Source organism: Dasypus novemcinctus, chromosome 3 (genome assembly GCF_030445035.2).
Source record: "Dasypus novemcinctus isolate mDasNov1 chromosome 3, mDasNov1.1.hap2, whole genome shotgun sequence".
In the NCBI taxonomy this organism is placed as follows: Eukaryota; Metazoa; Chordata; class Mammalia; order Cingulata; family Dasypodidae; genus Dasypus; species Dasypus novemcinctus.
Window position 1 is genome coordinate 83,518,964 of NC_080675.1, and position 17,619 is coordinate 83,536,582.

The following is a 17,619-nucleotide window of genomic DNA, read 5'->3' on the forward strand; positions in this document are numbered from 1 at the left end:
AAAAACAGAATTTTTGGAAAACATATCCACCACCATGCATTTCGCAGCTTCCTAATACTTAAAGAATTTTCTGATGAGCTCAGTAGTTAATGCAATATTAAGAAAGGTGATTTTTTGTTATTGTGTAACAAAATGTGTCAACATTTGCAAGATCAACATAAATTAATGAAGTAATATTTTCTAAATGCTATAAAATGTATGGGTATAAGATCCCTTTAAAAGTATAAGACAAAGCAATAGATTTTAATACAATAGACTATGAAAAGTTCATTGCTATAGTTTCAGGTTCTCTATTAAAACTAATCTTTAAAAAACTACAAATTGTCATATTTTGGTAAAGTATTGAAGAAAATCCATACTTATTTGAAAAGGCTGTTAAGACAGTCTTCCCTTTTTCCAACTACATAACTGTGTGGGTCTGTATTTTTCTGATATACTTCAACCAAAACAGCAGATTGCAACAGATTGAAAACAAAAGTAGATATGAGAAGCCAGCAATCTTCTACTATGCCAGACATTAAAATGATTTACAAAAATGTAATTTAATGTTACTCTTCTCAATTTTTACTTCAGAAAATAGTTATTTCTCACTAAAATGTTACTGATGTTAGGTTTATGAGTTTATTTTTATGAATTTATAAGTAGATATTTTTTAAAATTATCAGTTTTAATTTCTAATATGGTAAATATTGATACATATAAATAAAAACAAAAGCTCTTTGAGAGCCCCAATAATTTTTAAGAGCATAAAAGGCTCCAGAGCCCAAAAAAGTTTGAGAACCATTGCATTACACAATGCTATCATGGAATACTCAGTAAAAATGGAGATACGTAGAATAATAAGTATAATACATTTCTTCTTTGAAAAGTCTCTAATTTCATTTATTTATTTCCTAAGCAAATGAAAATAATTTTACAATTCTCTTTACATGCAAGTGCCTTCTCTTGACCTTTCCTTTAAAGGGAAATTAAGGAGGAAAAAAATCATTTTCATTTCCTGTTTCCACCCACATTTCAGATTATGCTATAATACTAATGAAAGCAACTAACATATTCTGAGTGCTTACTACTTGCTGGGCACTGGTCTAAGTACTTTGTAATCCAATTCTGAACTATCCACTACTAATAAACATTTATCATTAGCTCCTAACTGATTTTTGATTTGGTAGGTCTGGGTTAAACCTGGAAATCTGTTGTATGTTACAAATAGTGTATTTGTTTCTAAAGCAGTCCCTTCACGGTGCTTCATTCTGAGAGGTGGATCCCAAGGAGTCAACCATTCTGGTGGTTCCCAAGGAGTCAAACATTCTGTCACTAACTTGTTAAAAGACTCTGGGCAAGTCATTTAATTCTGCAAATAACCTCAATTTGATTAGACAGATGATCTCTCTAAAGACCCTTCCATTTCTAATGTTTTATGTCATTAATCTCAAGTTATAATCTAAATTAGAAACCTTTAGAGTCACACAAATTTGTAAGAAAAACTCTCACTCCTTACCTCTAGGTCAAATCCCATTTTAGGTGGTAAATGGTATGGTTGTTTTAGAGGGAAGGGAAAGGTAAGAGGAAGAGCCAATTTACAGATTCTCCAGACAACCTTCATCTCCTTACTGCCCTCATTTACTACTACCATTTCCAGTCTCTGACTGGGATTCCAAAGAAATGAGGGTGAGTAGAGAAAATCAGAGGAGATGAGACATGAGACCAGCCTCGGGCACATTCTAAAGGTTAAAGGGTTATTTCGGGATGGAGGTGGTAGGTTATACTGTGATTTATAAATAAAACATCCCACTTACTTCCCCAGGAGAAATGGAATATTGTTTACTGTTGTAAACTGGAACATTGTTTACTGTCCATTTTTTGTTTAATATCAAAATTTTAAAGATAAGCAAGCTTCTCAATGTTTTTTAATTTGCCCAAGTCTCCTGCCCATTTTTGTGCCTTGTAATTGGAAGCTTTATCAGGGCTTAGCTGTACTATATCACAGAAAGATTAGAAATTCTTCTCTGTTTCTACAATCCTCTGTTCTTACCTTATTATAGTACTTAATATACTAACATTTTTTGTTTACCCTACTGGAGTTCCTAGAGAATAGAGTTTACATCTTACTCACTGTTTTTCTTTGAGTATAGTACAGTGCTATCATAGAGATGCTCAATAAATGACTCCCAAATGACTGATTAACCAAAGGCCGGACATAAGAAATATAAAACATATTTCTTCAAGAAGCAAAAAAAATAATAGTTCTATTTAATGAAAATTTGGGTATACTGCCAGATCTAAAATATACTTTTCAGTTCTTAACTTAGCCACTCTGAAAATGCTGACTACTTTCTCTCAAAATTCTCATCCTTCCTTGCGTGGCTTCTGGGATTCGGTTCTATCCATGTCTTCTTTCTACTTCTTTGTTCACTCCTTCTAATCTTCCTCTGCTTAGGTTGATGTTTCCCAAGTTCTGATCTCAGCTCTACACTCAACTCACTCTAAAATTCTTTTGGATTGCCTTATCTAAATCAGGGTTTCTCAACTTCTTTGGCACAACTGACGTTTTGGGCCAAATAGTTCTTTGCTGTGGGAGGATGTCCTGTGCATTTCTGGGCATTTAGCAGCATCCTTGTCCTCTACTCACTAGATGCCAGTGTCATCACCCAATTGTGACAATCAAAAACGTCTCCAGACGTTTTTGTCCTCTGTCCTCTGGAAGGCAAAATCACCTCCAGTTGAAAAACACTGATCTAAACTGAAAGCTTTACCTATCACTTATTACTGCTAACTCTCAAATCTGTATCTTTAGCCCAAACCTCTCTCCTGAGTTCCAAACAGGTACACTACTGACTAACTCTCTTTAGATACTAAATTGAATGTACATCAACCTTAACTCATCACTACTTTCCTTATTTTCCTTAAATTTACTCATTTTTCCTAGCTTCTCTATCTTGATGAATGACATAATTATCTACCCAAGTGCCAACCCAGAAATCCAGGAACTATCCTAGAGAACATTTTCTCATTCATATCCAATGAATTACCATGATCTATTCATGTGATCTCTTTACTAACTCTTAATTTTAGATCCCCCTCTTTCCATTTCTACTGCCACAGATTTAAATCAGGATTTACTGCATCTCACCTGGATTACTGAAATAGCATCTTAACTGGTGCCTACTTCCCATCTGGCTCTGTTACTTCTCCTCCATAATGCTACACAAGTCATCTGCCTAGAATGCAAAAGTGATAGTTACTCTGCTACCAAAAATCCATGATAGCTTCTCAAAGTCTTTGAGTCATACTTAAATGCCTCAGATAAGCATAAGAAGGTATTTTTGACAGGACTCCTGCCTACTTTTCTGATCCTGATCTCACTCTTGCAACTCACCCACAGATAACTATTCACTTCTGCCATGCCTAACAACTTACAGTTTACGTGACTTGTGTGTGTGTGTAATAACATATATATAACATAAAAGTTGCCATTTTAACCATTTTTAAGTGTAAAATTCAGTAGCACTGACGACATTACAACGCATCACCACCACTCTTAGCAAAACGTTTTCATCACCCCAAACAGAAACTCTGTACCTATTAAGCTATAAATCCCTATTCCCTCTCCCCTGAACCCCTAGTAACCTCCAATCTACTTTATATCTCCTTGCTTATTTTAGACATTTCATATAAGTAAAATCATACAGTATTCGTCCTTTTGTGTCTGACTTATTTCACTTATCATAATGTTTTCAAGGCTCATCTACATTGCAGCACAAATTAGAACTTCAATCATTTTTATAGCTAAATAATATTCTATTGTATGTTTATATCACATTTTGTTTATTCATTCTTCTGTTAATAGGCACTTTGATTGTCTCCACCTTTTAGTTATTGCCAGTAATGCTCCTACGAACACCAGTGTACAAGTATCTGTTCAAGTCCCTGCTTTCAATTCTTTGGGATATATACCTAGGAGTGGGTCATGTAGCATTCTATGTGTAACTTTTTGGTGTACAGTGGCTGCACCATTTTACATTCCACCAGCAATGCAAAAGAGTGCCAATTTCTCCATACCCTCACCAACATGTACTCTTTTCCAATTTTTAATAGCCATCTTAGCAGGTGTGAAGTGGTATCTCATTGTGGTTCTGATTGCATTCTGAAGGTTTTTTTTTAACACATGCTATCCCCCTGCCTGATTTCCCACCTCCCTTTCTACCACCAATCCCTTTTTAGAACAGACTCCTGCTCATCGTTATTCAAAAATAACTCAAGAATCATCTCCTCCAAGAAGACTTCTCTAGCCTCCAGTATGATTTAAATTCACCATCTGTGGGTTCACAACAACCATGCTGTTATAGCATTTACTGTTACTTTGGTTCATCAGTTAAAGTGTCTACTATAAGTGCATGAGAACTAGGATCAAAACTTATTTGATCTTATAGCCAAAGATCCAAGTTTTTCTCATGCTACTAACTATATAGAAGACACACAATAAATGTTTGCTAAGTGACTAGAAATAATGTCTTCTTCAACATTTCACTTTTGATCCAAGTGCAAATTTAAAACTAGGTTTAAAATATGCACAGTTTATTTTTGAAGAGGAACTATTTTTATTTTAAGCCAGTGCTAGTTAAGTCACAAGTAACAAAATAAAGATGCCTTAACTTAAATATAGATATAGATGTGTATATGTATATATATATATAGATACTTTTTCAGCCACAGAATCTGCAATATTTATAAGAAAAAAGCCCTAAATGTTCCTCCAATGAATATAGTACCTACTAATATATCCACACAGAACCATCTGAACTCAGCTCCTCATGATTACTAAGACTGGAATCTTGGCGGCAGACTTGGCCCAGTGGTTAGGGCGTCCATCTACCACATGGGAGGTCCACGATTCAAACCCCGGGCTTCCCTGACCCATGTGGAGCTGGCCCATGTGCAGTGCTGATGCGCGCAAGGAGTGCCCTGCCACGCAGGGGTGTCCCCCACGTAGGGGAGCCCCACACACAAGGATTGTGCCCTGTAAGGAGAGCCGCCCAGCGCGAAAGAAAGTGCAGCCTGCCCAGGAATGGTGCCGCACACATGGAGAGCTGACACAACAAGATGACACAACAAAAAGAAACACAGATTCCCGTGCCGCTGACAACAACAGAAGCGGACAAAGAAGAACACACAGCAAACAGACAGAGAACAACTGGGGTGGGGTAGAAGGGGAGAGAAATAAAGAAATAAACAAATCTTAAAAAAAAAAAAAAAAGACTGGAATCTAATTTTTAATGACTATTCTTGCCCAAATCCAACAGTAAGAACATTCTTTCTACTGGAATACTTCTGGGTCAAATGTATAACACGCCCTATCAAATTGTATGCACAATCATTTGAAATATGAAACTGGCTTACAGATGGAACTGCCTCTATCTCAAATGACCATCAGTAAAAACTTACTCCTTACATTAGCATTCCAATTACCAACAGTGTGCCTGTACTAAAAACTGACCTGTATTCCATGTCCCCATAAACCCCATTCATAAAGGAGCCAAGTTTACAGTTCTAAATTTTGATGCTACCAAAATTTCACATTTTAAAAGTCAAATGTTATCAAATTACAAGAATAAAATAAACAAAAACATATACAACCCATTTTATTTCCTATATATATCTTAGAGAAGACAACCTTAAAATGGAATTTCTAAATACGATTCAAATACCTGCTTATGTTGCATACTCCCTTGAGAAAGGAAATTTTGAAATGTTTAATAGATTAGGGGGATTGATGTATACTCTCTTAAGAACTCAGGACATCAAAATTTGGAAAGAATCCTTCGCCGTCTTGGTTCCCTGCCATTGTGTCCTAGCATCGGTCAGTAACAGATTACACTAGGGTAGCTGTCTGGGTTATGGGAGAGCTTGGCTTCCCATCCCATCCCTACATATCAGATGCCCCACATGTACAACTTCAGACCCTCGTGGCCTCACTCAGCTCTTATTCCAGTCACCATTTTGTCTCTGCCTGGCCTCTCACTTCACAGAGGGCCTATCTGATAGCACTGCACTTCAGGCTTATATATTGTGTGCCTCCCACCTACCCTCCCTCTCCCTTCCCTGAGCTTCCACATTGACACCAAAGCAAAGGACACCACTGGACAGGACCTTGCTGGACACCCAAACATACACAACCCAAAAATGCAAGCAAGTTAGTATCTCCGAAGGTGAGTACCACTAGATAAATTCTTCCCCCATTCTCCCCATACACTGTCCTGAGATGGAGTTTATACAGTTCTATGTAGTCAAGCAATCTGTTACACTTAGCAACAGCCAGCTCAATAACACCTCTTCACACACACACAAAAATAACACTTCTTCCTATTGACTCTTCCCTCTATCTTCCCTCACTCCTGGTTTTGTATGTACCCTAACATATTAGCAGTGCTTAGGGCTTTGGGGGAACCCAATTTAAGACACCCTACCACCTCAAAAAAAGTTTGGGTTTGTATACTCCAAGGGAGATCCCAAAGTCCATTAAACTGTAAGCTTAAATGAAAGACCTCAAGGTTACAGAATAAAAACAAAACCTTGCAGTCACCGCTTCCTCAACCCCAATTCTCCTGATTCATTACAAAGAGCAATCCCCAAAATAAACAGCCTCAAATAAAGTATATGTATTAGTGTATATTTATTTTATTTAGTGCGATTTTAGTTTGGCAATGAGGATGTTCAAGTGAAAGAATGATGGTGTATGCTGACCTATTGGGTCCTTCCTATTTCAAAGCTGTTCACTGTCCCAAAGCTATGATTGTGAACACTCTCTATTACATCATTACTCAGATCCAGGCCCATGTGACTCTACCCCTTAAAAGTAAGCAGAGCAGTGCTAAACATTTCAAAGCTAAGTATAAGATAGATGGGTGGCCACTATCCTATCATACTGAAATAACCTGAGAAGTGATTTCTTTCCATATAATCTAACTATCGAAAGACAAATTACTAATCACATAGGTATTTTCTTTTTTCCTCATTTTAAGAATGAGGAAAAAAAGCACTCATAGGTATGTCAGAAAGATGAACTACTACGATAATGTCTTAAAGCTACTTTTATTATTCAGAAAAAAAGATGAAGTATTATGTTTACAAATTAAGTTAGTTATATATCCAAAGCAGAAAAGAAATTATGAGCTAATGTACAATAAATTTAACAGGGGAGCTACTTTATTCATGTAGTCAACTAACATTTATTGAGCATCTATTATGTACCAACCAACAGGGGTAGGAAACAAACCAAGCAAAAAAGTCCTCTGCATTTGTGGGAGGAAGAGAGAGAAGACAGTAGAGGTGAGAGGCATTTCAAACAGAGAGAATAAAATACAATAAGGGTCCTGAGCGCAGTGATGGGTTTATTAAAAAAAAAAAAAAGGCTATGTGATCTGTGTTCACTAAGTAATAAGGTTAGCTTGTTGGAATCAAGACTGCAGCAGTAGGTGTCAGGTGGGGCTGGTCATGCAGGACTTCATGATATTGATAATACAAATGGTAATATTGGTATGGCTAACAGTAAGGACTCTACATGTAATAAGGTCTATCAATTTTCATGAGATGAAAAAGAGAAACATGGCTCGAATTTTGGAATGAGAAGCTCCAAGCCCGGCTGGTTGTAAATAAATTATTTTTCCTTCCAAAAAATTTTTTAAAAAAAAGGAAAACATGGAGCAATTTCAAGATACAATTCATTATAACTGGTAGACAAGTGAAGTTTCCAAACTGAAATGTACAGAAGGCTTATAGTTAAACTTACTAAGTCTTCCAATGACACTTTCCTACTCTATTTTTCCTCAGTTATGTAATGACGGCTCTTTCAAAGAACTGATTAACTGGCTTGACACTATAGACACTGATTAGTCAGCCAAAGGGGTGCCGATGCAAAATATCAGAAGTCTGTTGGCTTTTATAAAGGGTATTTATTTTGGGTAGGAGCTTACAGATACCAGGCCAAAAAGCAAAATTACTTCCCTCACCAAAGTCTATTTCCATGTGTTGGGGCATGTTGGCTGTTGATGTCTTTCAGGGTTCAGCCTTCCTAGGTTCCTCTCTTCCCAGGTCTTGCTTCTTTCTGGGCTCAGGTCCTCTGTTTTCTCCACAGAGTCAGCTGTAGACTATGAGGCTCTCCAGGCATTGCCTCTCTCCCACAAGGTCAGCTGTAGGCTGTCAGGCGAACAGCTCTGTCTCTCTCCCCAGGGTTTCTGCCATGTCTAAGGAGTCATTTCTATTCCTCTGTGTTCTTCTCCTGGCTCCAGTTTAAGACTTTAGCATCAAACTCCAACATCAAAACTCCAACATCAAAAACCTCCAGCATCAAAAAGCTGTAACTCTGTCCTTTGCCATGCCTACTGACATGGTCCAATCAAAGCTCTAGTCATAATTTAATCATGCCCAGGTACAGACCGGTTTACAAACATAATCCAATATCTATTTTTGGAATTCATAACTGTATCTAAACTGCTACAGCACTATTGAAAAACACCCTGTATTATTATGTCCAGTATCAAATCTATCCAAACTTAAATATACAAGATCCTATTTCAATTCATTACTCTGTGGATGCATACCACACACACTCAAAATCTAGGTGGACTTCAAATCTTATTCCAGAGAGGGATCCTGAAGGAAAGTGAAAAGGAGGCCATATTCCACTGCCCTTTTTTTTCCTGCAACATGGCTAATTTATTCTCCCTAGTTAGTCTAGACAATCAAAACTTTTTCATGCCTTTTAGTACAGTGTTATTATTTATGGCCTCATGCTTTTCCCATGCAGTTTACAATTTATGGATGAATAATCCCCATATCTTTCATCTTCAGAATTAATTTTAAATACTACTCTCATCAACTATTTTCCTTTCTAAATGCTTTACTGTTAACCTAAAAAAAGAAAGCAGCACAGGTTTTGTTAAATTAACCCTAAAAGGTTTCTAAAGGAGCCACTGAATTATTAATGTAACAACGAATCAGCAATATGGGTCTATTTTTAAAAGCAAAAGCATCAGAGGGCACATAAGTAGAAAAAGGGTTTTACAAATAAAACTGTAATCTAATCCTCTCACTACCTAACAACAGTTAAGTTCTTATTTTTCTCATCTGATAGAACATACCAAAAACTTTGAGAAACATTGAATGTGACCAAAAGGTTAGGAAATGAGAAGAATGGGGTTTGTTTGTTTTTTGTAAACCTGAAACTAGACTGGAAAAGAAAAATGTGAAGTATAAACAGCCTTAACAGATATGTTACTCTGAAGATATGGCCGCATTACCACTATATTTTACTACTAATTTATGTATCTCAAGGACAGCCAACTGATAATAATTTTTGAATTTCAAATTCAAAAAGTGAATGAGGAATAGGAGAACCACACCCCCACCAATCTTTTGGTGTGGTAGGTGCTAATCGCAAATACAAAGTTGTATTAACTGTTTGACACATACACAGATATATTTGGTCAACTCTATTTGCAAATAGGGAAAAGCTACTAAAACATACTGAGTTGTTCTGCGGGTAAATAAAGCATTCTTCACTGAGTACTTTGCTGCAGCCCACAACTAAGATGGTTTGCAGCAGAACAATGAAGACTCCAAACAGAGGCAGATGACTCTTCAGCTCAAGAATGTTAGAGCAAAGGGAAAAGGATTTCACCACACTACATGAGTATTTAGTTCAGGCCTGTACAATGAATTATATGCAAGGAACTATAAGCCAAGTAGAGAGATAGGTGGACTTTTGTTTTAATAAACTAAAGTGAGGGGACCCTTCAAAGAACATAGCTCTCATTTCTGAGCTATTTCAGGAGTAACAATACTTCTAAAGCAAGAGCAAACTAAAATAATTTTTTAAGGTTCCTTCAACCCCTGATTAAGTTAAGAAGATCACTTTGTCTTAATACACTAAGTATAAATGAGGATATAAATAGAATACAATGAAAGTGATGAGGAAAAGTCATTCATGTAACACTGTGATTATGGAATACATCCAGAATCTTCCCCAAAGATCAGCAGAGGAACTCTAGCATCAAGTGAACACCCAAGAATCCACAAGACAAGTACCAAAAGAAACAAATTATAAATCAGAAGCTTTGGACCAGAACTTAACCATCCATGTCAGGACCTTCAGTAACATCCTACCTCTCTTCCCTAGAAGGAAACAATTGAGTCACGTCAGAATAACGAGTGTTCCCTCTCATTTTTTATGCACTTAAATTACCTCTAAGAAAACTTAGGCCCTTCCTTGTCGTTCTTACAAGAGATGAGTGCTACTATAAAAGGTGTTTTGCCCAGACTGATTTTTCTCTGCCTCATAAGTGCCCACACACAATCATTCCTAAACTTGAAAAAAGCTTAATACCTTAAGACAGACAAAGCAGAATACTGTGATATAAGGGCAAATTACTATTCTACAACAACAGAAAAGACAAACGGATCTTACTCAAAAAGTTTCACATTTAGTCATTAATCAGCACTGTGGGGCGGCAGACTTGGCCCAGTGGTTAAGGCGTCCGTCTACCACATGGGAGGTCCGCAGTTCAAACCCCGGGCCTCCTTGACCCGTGTGAAGCTGGCCCATGCGCAGTGCTAATGCATGCAAGGAGTGCCCTGCCATGCAGGGGTGCCCCCCGCTTAGGGGAGCCCCCCGTGCAAGGAGTGCGCCACGTAAGGAGAGCCACCCAGCACGAAAGAAAGTGCAGCCTGCCCAGGAACAGTGCTGCACACACGGAGAGCTGACACAACAAGATGACTCAACAAAAAAAGAAACACAGATTCCCATGCCACTGACAACAACAGAAGTGGACAAAGAAGATGCAGCAAATAGACACAGAAAACAGACAACAGGGGTGGGGGAGGGGAGGGGAGAGACATAAATAAATAAATCTTTTTTTTTTTAAATCAGCACTGTGTCATTCTCAATAAAATTACTTGACATTTCAATTTTAGTAACCTCTCTTCACAGGCCTTATGAATTTCTTATTTTATTAGATAGGTACATTAAAAGAGACTATGGTAAAACTAGTAATAAATTCACAAGTATTCTGAAGGTGATAAATCATCACAAAACTGAAAAAAAGAACAGATACCTTCACCAATAAGAGCAATTTTAGAAAGGTTAGCGAAAACTCTCACAGTCACAAAAAGGAATGAAATATAGCAACACATTTCTGCGTCCAATTACCATTTAATTGAAAACATTCCTCCTCAATAATTTCTAACACTATAATCTGGATGTACTGCAATATGAAATTGAAATATTATGTTATTTGGAAAGTTAAAATGGAGAAAAATAACTAGCATTACCAAAAAAAAGTTATATTCATTATTACATGCTAGTTTTCCCCAAGTGCACATGGTTTTTATTCTGAATTCCATTAAGTTCCAAAAGCAACTGGTCATTTGCAGGCATTACAATGTCAACCTGTTGAGGTTTTTGTATAATACCTTTTCTATGAACAGGATAGACTTTCATTACCATAATTTTGCATAATAAAGTAGACAAATCACTATTGTCATTTTAAACTAACAGAAATATTCTCAACCTAAGAAACTCAAAACTATTATAAATATAAATTTTTCTTCTATCACTGAATTTTCTTTTCTAGAATCAAAAATAAAGTTCTCTTGGTAATCAAGACTAAAATGTCACATAACCGCCAAATATGTGGATTTTCACGAATCCCCCCAAAGAGAAAAAAAGAATGAAAAGAATGTGAATAAATATAGGCTCTGCCAACTCTAAGATGGGACTTTTATGGAAAGCTTTTCTTTTTAAGGCAGTACGAGGGATTGAAACCAGGACCTTATACATAGAAGCAGGTGCTCAATCATTTGAGCTACATTTTTAAATTAACAAATTGACTAAAATTGCATTACTATATGTTTGTTTAAATAACAAAGAGAAAGGGACCATCCCAAAACCCAACTATCCCTAAGGTTGTCCAGCTTAGTCCTAGAACAGTTAGGACTTGGCTCACTGGTCTATCTCCTCAAATCCTTAACCACTAAAACAAATTTTTCAGTTTTCTTTATGGTTAATTAGAAAACTTTAGATCACATTGTATTTTCTGTATTGGAAGGTACAATAGGATAAATTAGCATAATAAAATGCAGAAATCTCAAAATGATACCAATTAGTATAATGGTGGCAAATTTTTCTAAGATTCAAAATTTATAAGTTAGACTTTTAAAAATCCAAATTCTTGGGAGTGGATGTGGCTCAAGGAGTTGAGTATCTGCCTCCCACACTGGAGGTCCCAGGTTTAGTTCCCAGTGCCTCCTAAAGAAGACAATCAGACAACGAGCAAAAATAAAGCAAAAACAAGCAAAAAAACCAACATGCAAGAAGAAAAAAACAAGCAGACAATTAGCAAAAACAAGGAGCAGACAACAAGCAAAGACAATGAGCAAAAATAAACAAAGAGGGAGCAGGTATGGCTCAAGCAGTTGAGTGTTCACCTCCCACTTGGGAGGTCAGGGTTAGTTTCAGTGCCTCCTAAAGAAAAGAACAAACAGGCAATGAGCAGACATTGAGCAAAAACAACAAGCAAACTGATGAAGGAGTCATGGGGCCGGGGAGAATCTACATTCTTTAAAGTGAATGCTTCAATCATTCAATTTATTTCTTGGGGGACTTAAGATCAGCTTGTCAATGCAAAGAAAAAGTTCTCTTCAGGCTTTCCAAGATTCCCAGTATATCATCTTTACAAGAGAGCATATATGGCAGCTAATGTACATACATTAAAGTTAAGATTATAGCTTGAGTAAAACAAGAAAAAAGAAATTAAAGGTTCACTTCAAGTATTTATGTTGGCATAAGCTGAACAGAATTACTTAAGAAAAAACTGACACCAAGGGCTCCAACTTGCCATCACTCATGTGCTTCATTCCAATTTTTCCATTACTTTAATCAAGACATAGACATAACGGGACTATCATTTAAGTATGCAAATTCATTACTCCTTCTTTCCGAAAGTTTGACCTCTTGTCTCACGTCGCATATTTGCAAACTAAGTATGCATTCCACTAAAAGGACAAAGAACAAAGACACTAGAATAACTTAGTTTTTTAAGTTTATGTTTTCATGAAACAAGAAAACAGCTAAGTGGGTGTTGGCAATATAAGACTGCTAGAGTCAACTTTTTTTTTTAAAGATTTAGTTAATTAGTTCTACCCTCCACCCCCACACCCACGCCCCTCACTGTTTGCACTAGCTAACATTGAGAATGCTCTCTGTGTTCCCTCATTTTCTTTTTAGGAAGCACCCAGGAACCAAACCTGGGACCTCCCATGTGGGAGGGAGGCACCCGACTGCTTGAGCCACATCTGCTCCCTGCTAGGGTCAATTTTAACATTACTAGATCTTCAAGTTTCCTTCAAAATGTTAGGGAGAATCTTTATTGTCTCAAAAAGAAGTATTCAGAACCTAGCATTATAACTGATTCCAACAACTAAACCCCAAACACAAGCTCCTTAAATAAACAGCAGGCAATGTCCAATTAACCTTTAATGATAACAAAAATAATAACACTATTTACATAGAAATTGCATCTGCTAAGTACAATTTTAACTCTATTTTACACATGGGGGACAAAGGCACCAAGAAGTTAAGCAATTTACTCAAGGCAGCACAGCTAGTCAATGACACAGCTGCAATTCAAACCAAACAAAGTATAAAGTCTGATTTCTGAATCATGACACTACACACAGTACCTGGCACAATGCCTAACACCCTGTAGATAGCAAATAAGTATGTATTATAATACCTATTTCTACTTACTCTGTGTTAGTTCTGGATTTCCCTTCAGATTCATCATCTTTGGAATGGAAGGGCCATACACATCCACATCTAACAAACCAATGGCTTTTGACTGAAAGAAAATACAATTTACCATAATATTACTCATCAAAGACAATGCACGTAGCAAAAGTAAATCTGACTCTAGAGAAGAAAATTTGTAAATCATTCCGAAAATCACAATTCAAACTTTCAAAGCAACTATAAGAAAAAGAAAAAAAAAAAGCATAAACTGTTTAGGTAAATACTTTCTGTTAGTGTTGTAGAATTTGAGAGAGGTTCAATTATTTGCGTATAGAAAGGCCAGGAATTAGGAATGATTTTGAGAAGGAAAAATGATTTATTGACAGCCAGCCAGACTTGGGAGCTTTCTGTTTCAAGGACCGAGCCCCAAACAAGAATTTTGAGTTCCTTTTATACAGAGAGGAAGGGTCAAATGGTCCTTTTGTTTCAATTCTCAACAGACTTGAATTAGCATATATTTTCCCATCCTAGGTAAGCTTTTAGCATGGACTTCATACATTCTAGATAAGCTTTTAGCACATTTTGGTTTGCATTTTCCTTGAATATTTAAAGTTTATAGCCTTTGCATTGATAAACTGTTTCCTGGGACTGGAGTCATTGCCATGGTTACCAAGGGCAGGGCTTAGGTTAAGGTTATCTCCAAAGAGACAAAGAGCCTCCCACCCATAGCCCATATCATTAGGTTTACTAATTTCTTCTAGGTAACAGACTAGAAAAATCCACTCTATATACATTACATATTGTAGTTCGAGTCTCCCATATAGTCTCAAATAGACTAAGACCTTTTTTATCTGAACATGACTTCGAGAACTAACAAATAATACATACATACACACTGCTAAAATAATGTTTTACAATGGCAAATAAATCATAAGGAAAATGGCACATTAATAAATGTTTTGATCTAACACATCAAAAAATAAAAAATAAAAACAATCATGGAAATAAGACCATAGTAAAGCAACTGAGAAAGTCTAATAAGGAAAATGATGCAGACCTGGCATAACTGAGATGGAAGTGCTACAAGGACAGTGACAGACGAAACACAGAGGCAACCGGCAAGTCATAGTTAAACACCCTAGGTCTTTCAGAGAATTCATTAAACAACTAAAACTATTTTCCTTAATGACCCATCCAGCTGTCCAAGGGCAGAACACCCTGATTGTTCTCTTTGCCAGCGGCCAGTTAATCAGCAGCTTACCTAAGGAAAGGAAAGGAAAACTCACTATTCCCAAATATGTCTTTTTTCCTTCTCCTCTTTTTCCTTTGATAGATGAAATCAATGTTATTGGTTTTCCTCACATATAAAGAAACAGAATGTTAATAACTAAATATATATCTTTGACTTATTCTTTGACCAAGTCATACAGGTCCTCTTCCCCTACTGATATGGGCTATGGGTGGGAGGCTCTTTGTCTTTTTGGAGATAACCTTAACCTAAGCTGTCTGTCCTGACTTGTGGGTGTGGGATGGTGAGAGGCTGCAGTCCCGCCCTTGGTGACCATGGCAACGACTGGGGTCCCAGGAAACAGTTTATCAATGCAAAGTCTATAAACTTTAAATATTCAAGGAAAATGCAAACCAAATGTGCTAAAAGATTATCTAGAATGTATGAAGTCCATGCTAAAAGCTTACCTAGGATGTGGAAGATATATGCTAATTCAAGCCTATTGAGAACTGAAATAAAAGGACCATTTGGCCTTTCTTCTCTGTATAAAAGGGACTCAAAAATCTTGTTCCGGGGCTCGGGTTTGAAACAGAAAGCCCCTGAGTCCAGCCAGCCAGCGGTCAATAAACCATTTTTCCTTCTCAAAATCATTCCTGAGTCCTGGCCTTTCTATACGCAAATAATTGAACCTCTCTCAAATTCTACAATACTACCTCCTCAAACCCTGGCTAGATACACTCTTAACTTCTCCCCAAAATGAAGAAAATCTAAAACCACTGCTCACCTTCCATGTTTTCTATTAATTTCCCAGCACAAAATTATGTTTTAAACCTCTCTAGTTGATTCCTATAAATAAATAAATTAAACATTTACATTCCTAACTTTATTTTTTCGAACTTAACTTTTTTTTTAAAGATACTTAGATTATACAAATGCACATAAAAAATATAGGGGATTCCCATTTGCCCTGCTCCCCACTCCTTTCACATTTTCCCCCATTAACAACATCTTTGATTAGTTAGGTACGTTCACTGCAATTGATGAACACATTTTGGAGCATTGCCACTGAGCGTGGATTAAAGTTTACCTTATAGGTTACACAGTCCCCCACCCAATTCTGTAGGCTATGGCAAGATTTATAATTGCCTGTATTTGTCATCATAACGTCATTCAGAACAATTCCAAGTCCCAAAAATGCCCCTATATTATACCTGTTTTTCCCTGTCCCTGTCCTCAGAACCTCCAGTGGTCACTGCCTCCACATCAATGATTTAAGTTCTTCCATTGCTGGAATCACAATAAGTTTATAGTAGACTACCAGTAAGACTACTTTAATCCATAGTTCATTCCCCAATCCTGAGGATTCTCAGATGGTGATGTCCACTCCACCTCTAATTGAGAGGGGGCTGTGATCCCATAAGGTGAATGGATGGGAGTCTCTTGCTTACACTTGTCGACTTTCTCGGTTCCTTGGTATAGTAGTTGTCCATCGTCATCTCCTCAGTGAGACCAATAAACTAGAGAGTAGGTGTTGCAACTCCATTGAGATTCAGGGTCCAGCTGGCACATGGACAGCCCAAAGATTTAAGTCTCTTGGTAATCAGTACCAAGTCTAGTACTAATTACAGGTTCACATAGAAGGACAGAAGAGCCATGTGTAGGGAAACCACAATTGGGTCCAAATTTCACTAATTCCTAACTTTATAATGACTCAAACTACAGTTCTCAGGAACTAATTAATATCTCTATGTGACTCAGTGTCCTCAGAAGGAAAAACTGAGAAATAACTGCCCTCTACCAAAATCTCAGCTTACTGTAAAATAAATGAGATAACATTAAGGACACTTTACCTTTAAACAATGGTGTTATATAAAAATTTAGGATTAGTGTATTTAGGCATTAGCTTTAAAGAGGTAGAAATATTTGGTGAGAAATACTGACCCAGTTTAACCCCTTTCTAAACACCAACAGAAGAATGTAGGGTAAAATTTCTATGGATAAAAAAATTTCATATGAGGAGGATTAAAACATTTAGAAATTTGGCTAATTTTTAATAATACTGTCAAAGGACCTACTGATATTGTAACATATCAGTCTAAAATTTCACCTCTTTTCTCTATCTTTTCTTGTAACACCTATGAGAACTAAAACTACCACAAAGTGATTAAAAATATCCAACAAAAACAACCAAAAAATTAGTTTTCCTTGTCCTTTTATTTATATTAATATTGATTTTACAATAACTCCAAGGTGTCAGGTCCCAGGTTTCAAATTAATCTTCTACCAGTACTTGTCGGATATGATCACTAAAAGAGAGAACCTCTTCTAGAAGACAGTAAACTTTCAGCACTATGGTTCAAGACAAAATTGGGTTAGTGGGACCATGGAGATCTGCCCTAACATTCGCTGTGGTAGGAATGGACTTTATACATACCTAGATGGCTGCTAATATACAACGTCATCACATAACAGTAAAGGGAAGGGGGTGGGAAATTACTCGATTATATTTAACATTCCCCTTGCTGCCTAGAGAATGGAACTAACTAACTGAGAATCTTCTATGTGTTAGGTTCTCTGTATACTCTCCCTAGGCCTAGTTACTGACTGA

The 17,619-nt window shown here is 36.8% G+C and overlaps 1 protein-coding gene across 1 annotated transcript in view; it reads right to left on the reverse strand.

Moving 5' to 3' along the window:
• NUBPL (NUBP iron-sulfur cluster assembly factor, mitochondrial) overlaps window positions 1-17,619 on the reverse strand; it is a 208,991-nt gene that overhangs the window by 140,007 nt on the left and 51,365 nt on the right. The window contains exon 4 of the mRNA XM_058293598.1: window positions 13,802-13,892. Coding sequence (XP_058149581.1) covers window positions 13,802-13,892 — 91 coding nt within the window. The remainder of the gene's footprint in view (window positions 1-13,801; window positions 13,893-17,619) is intronic.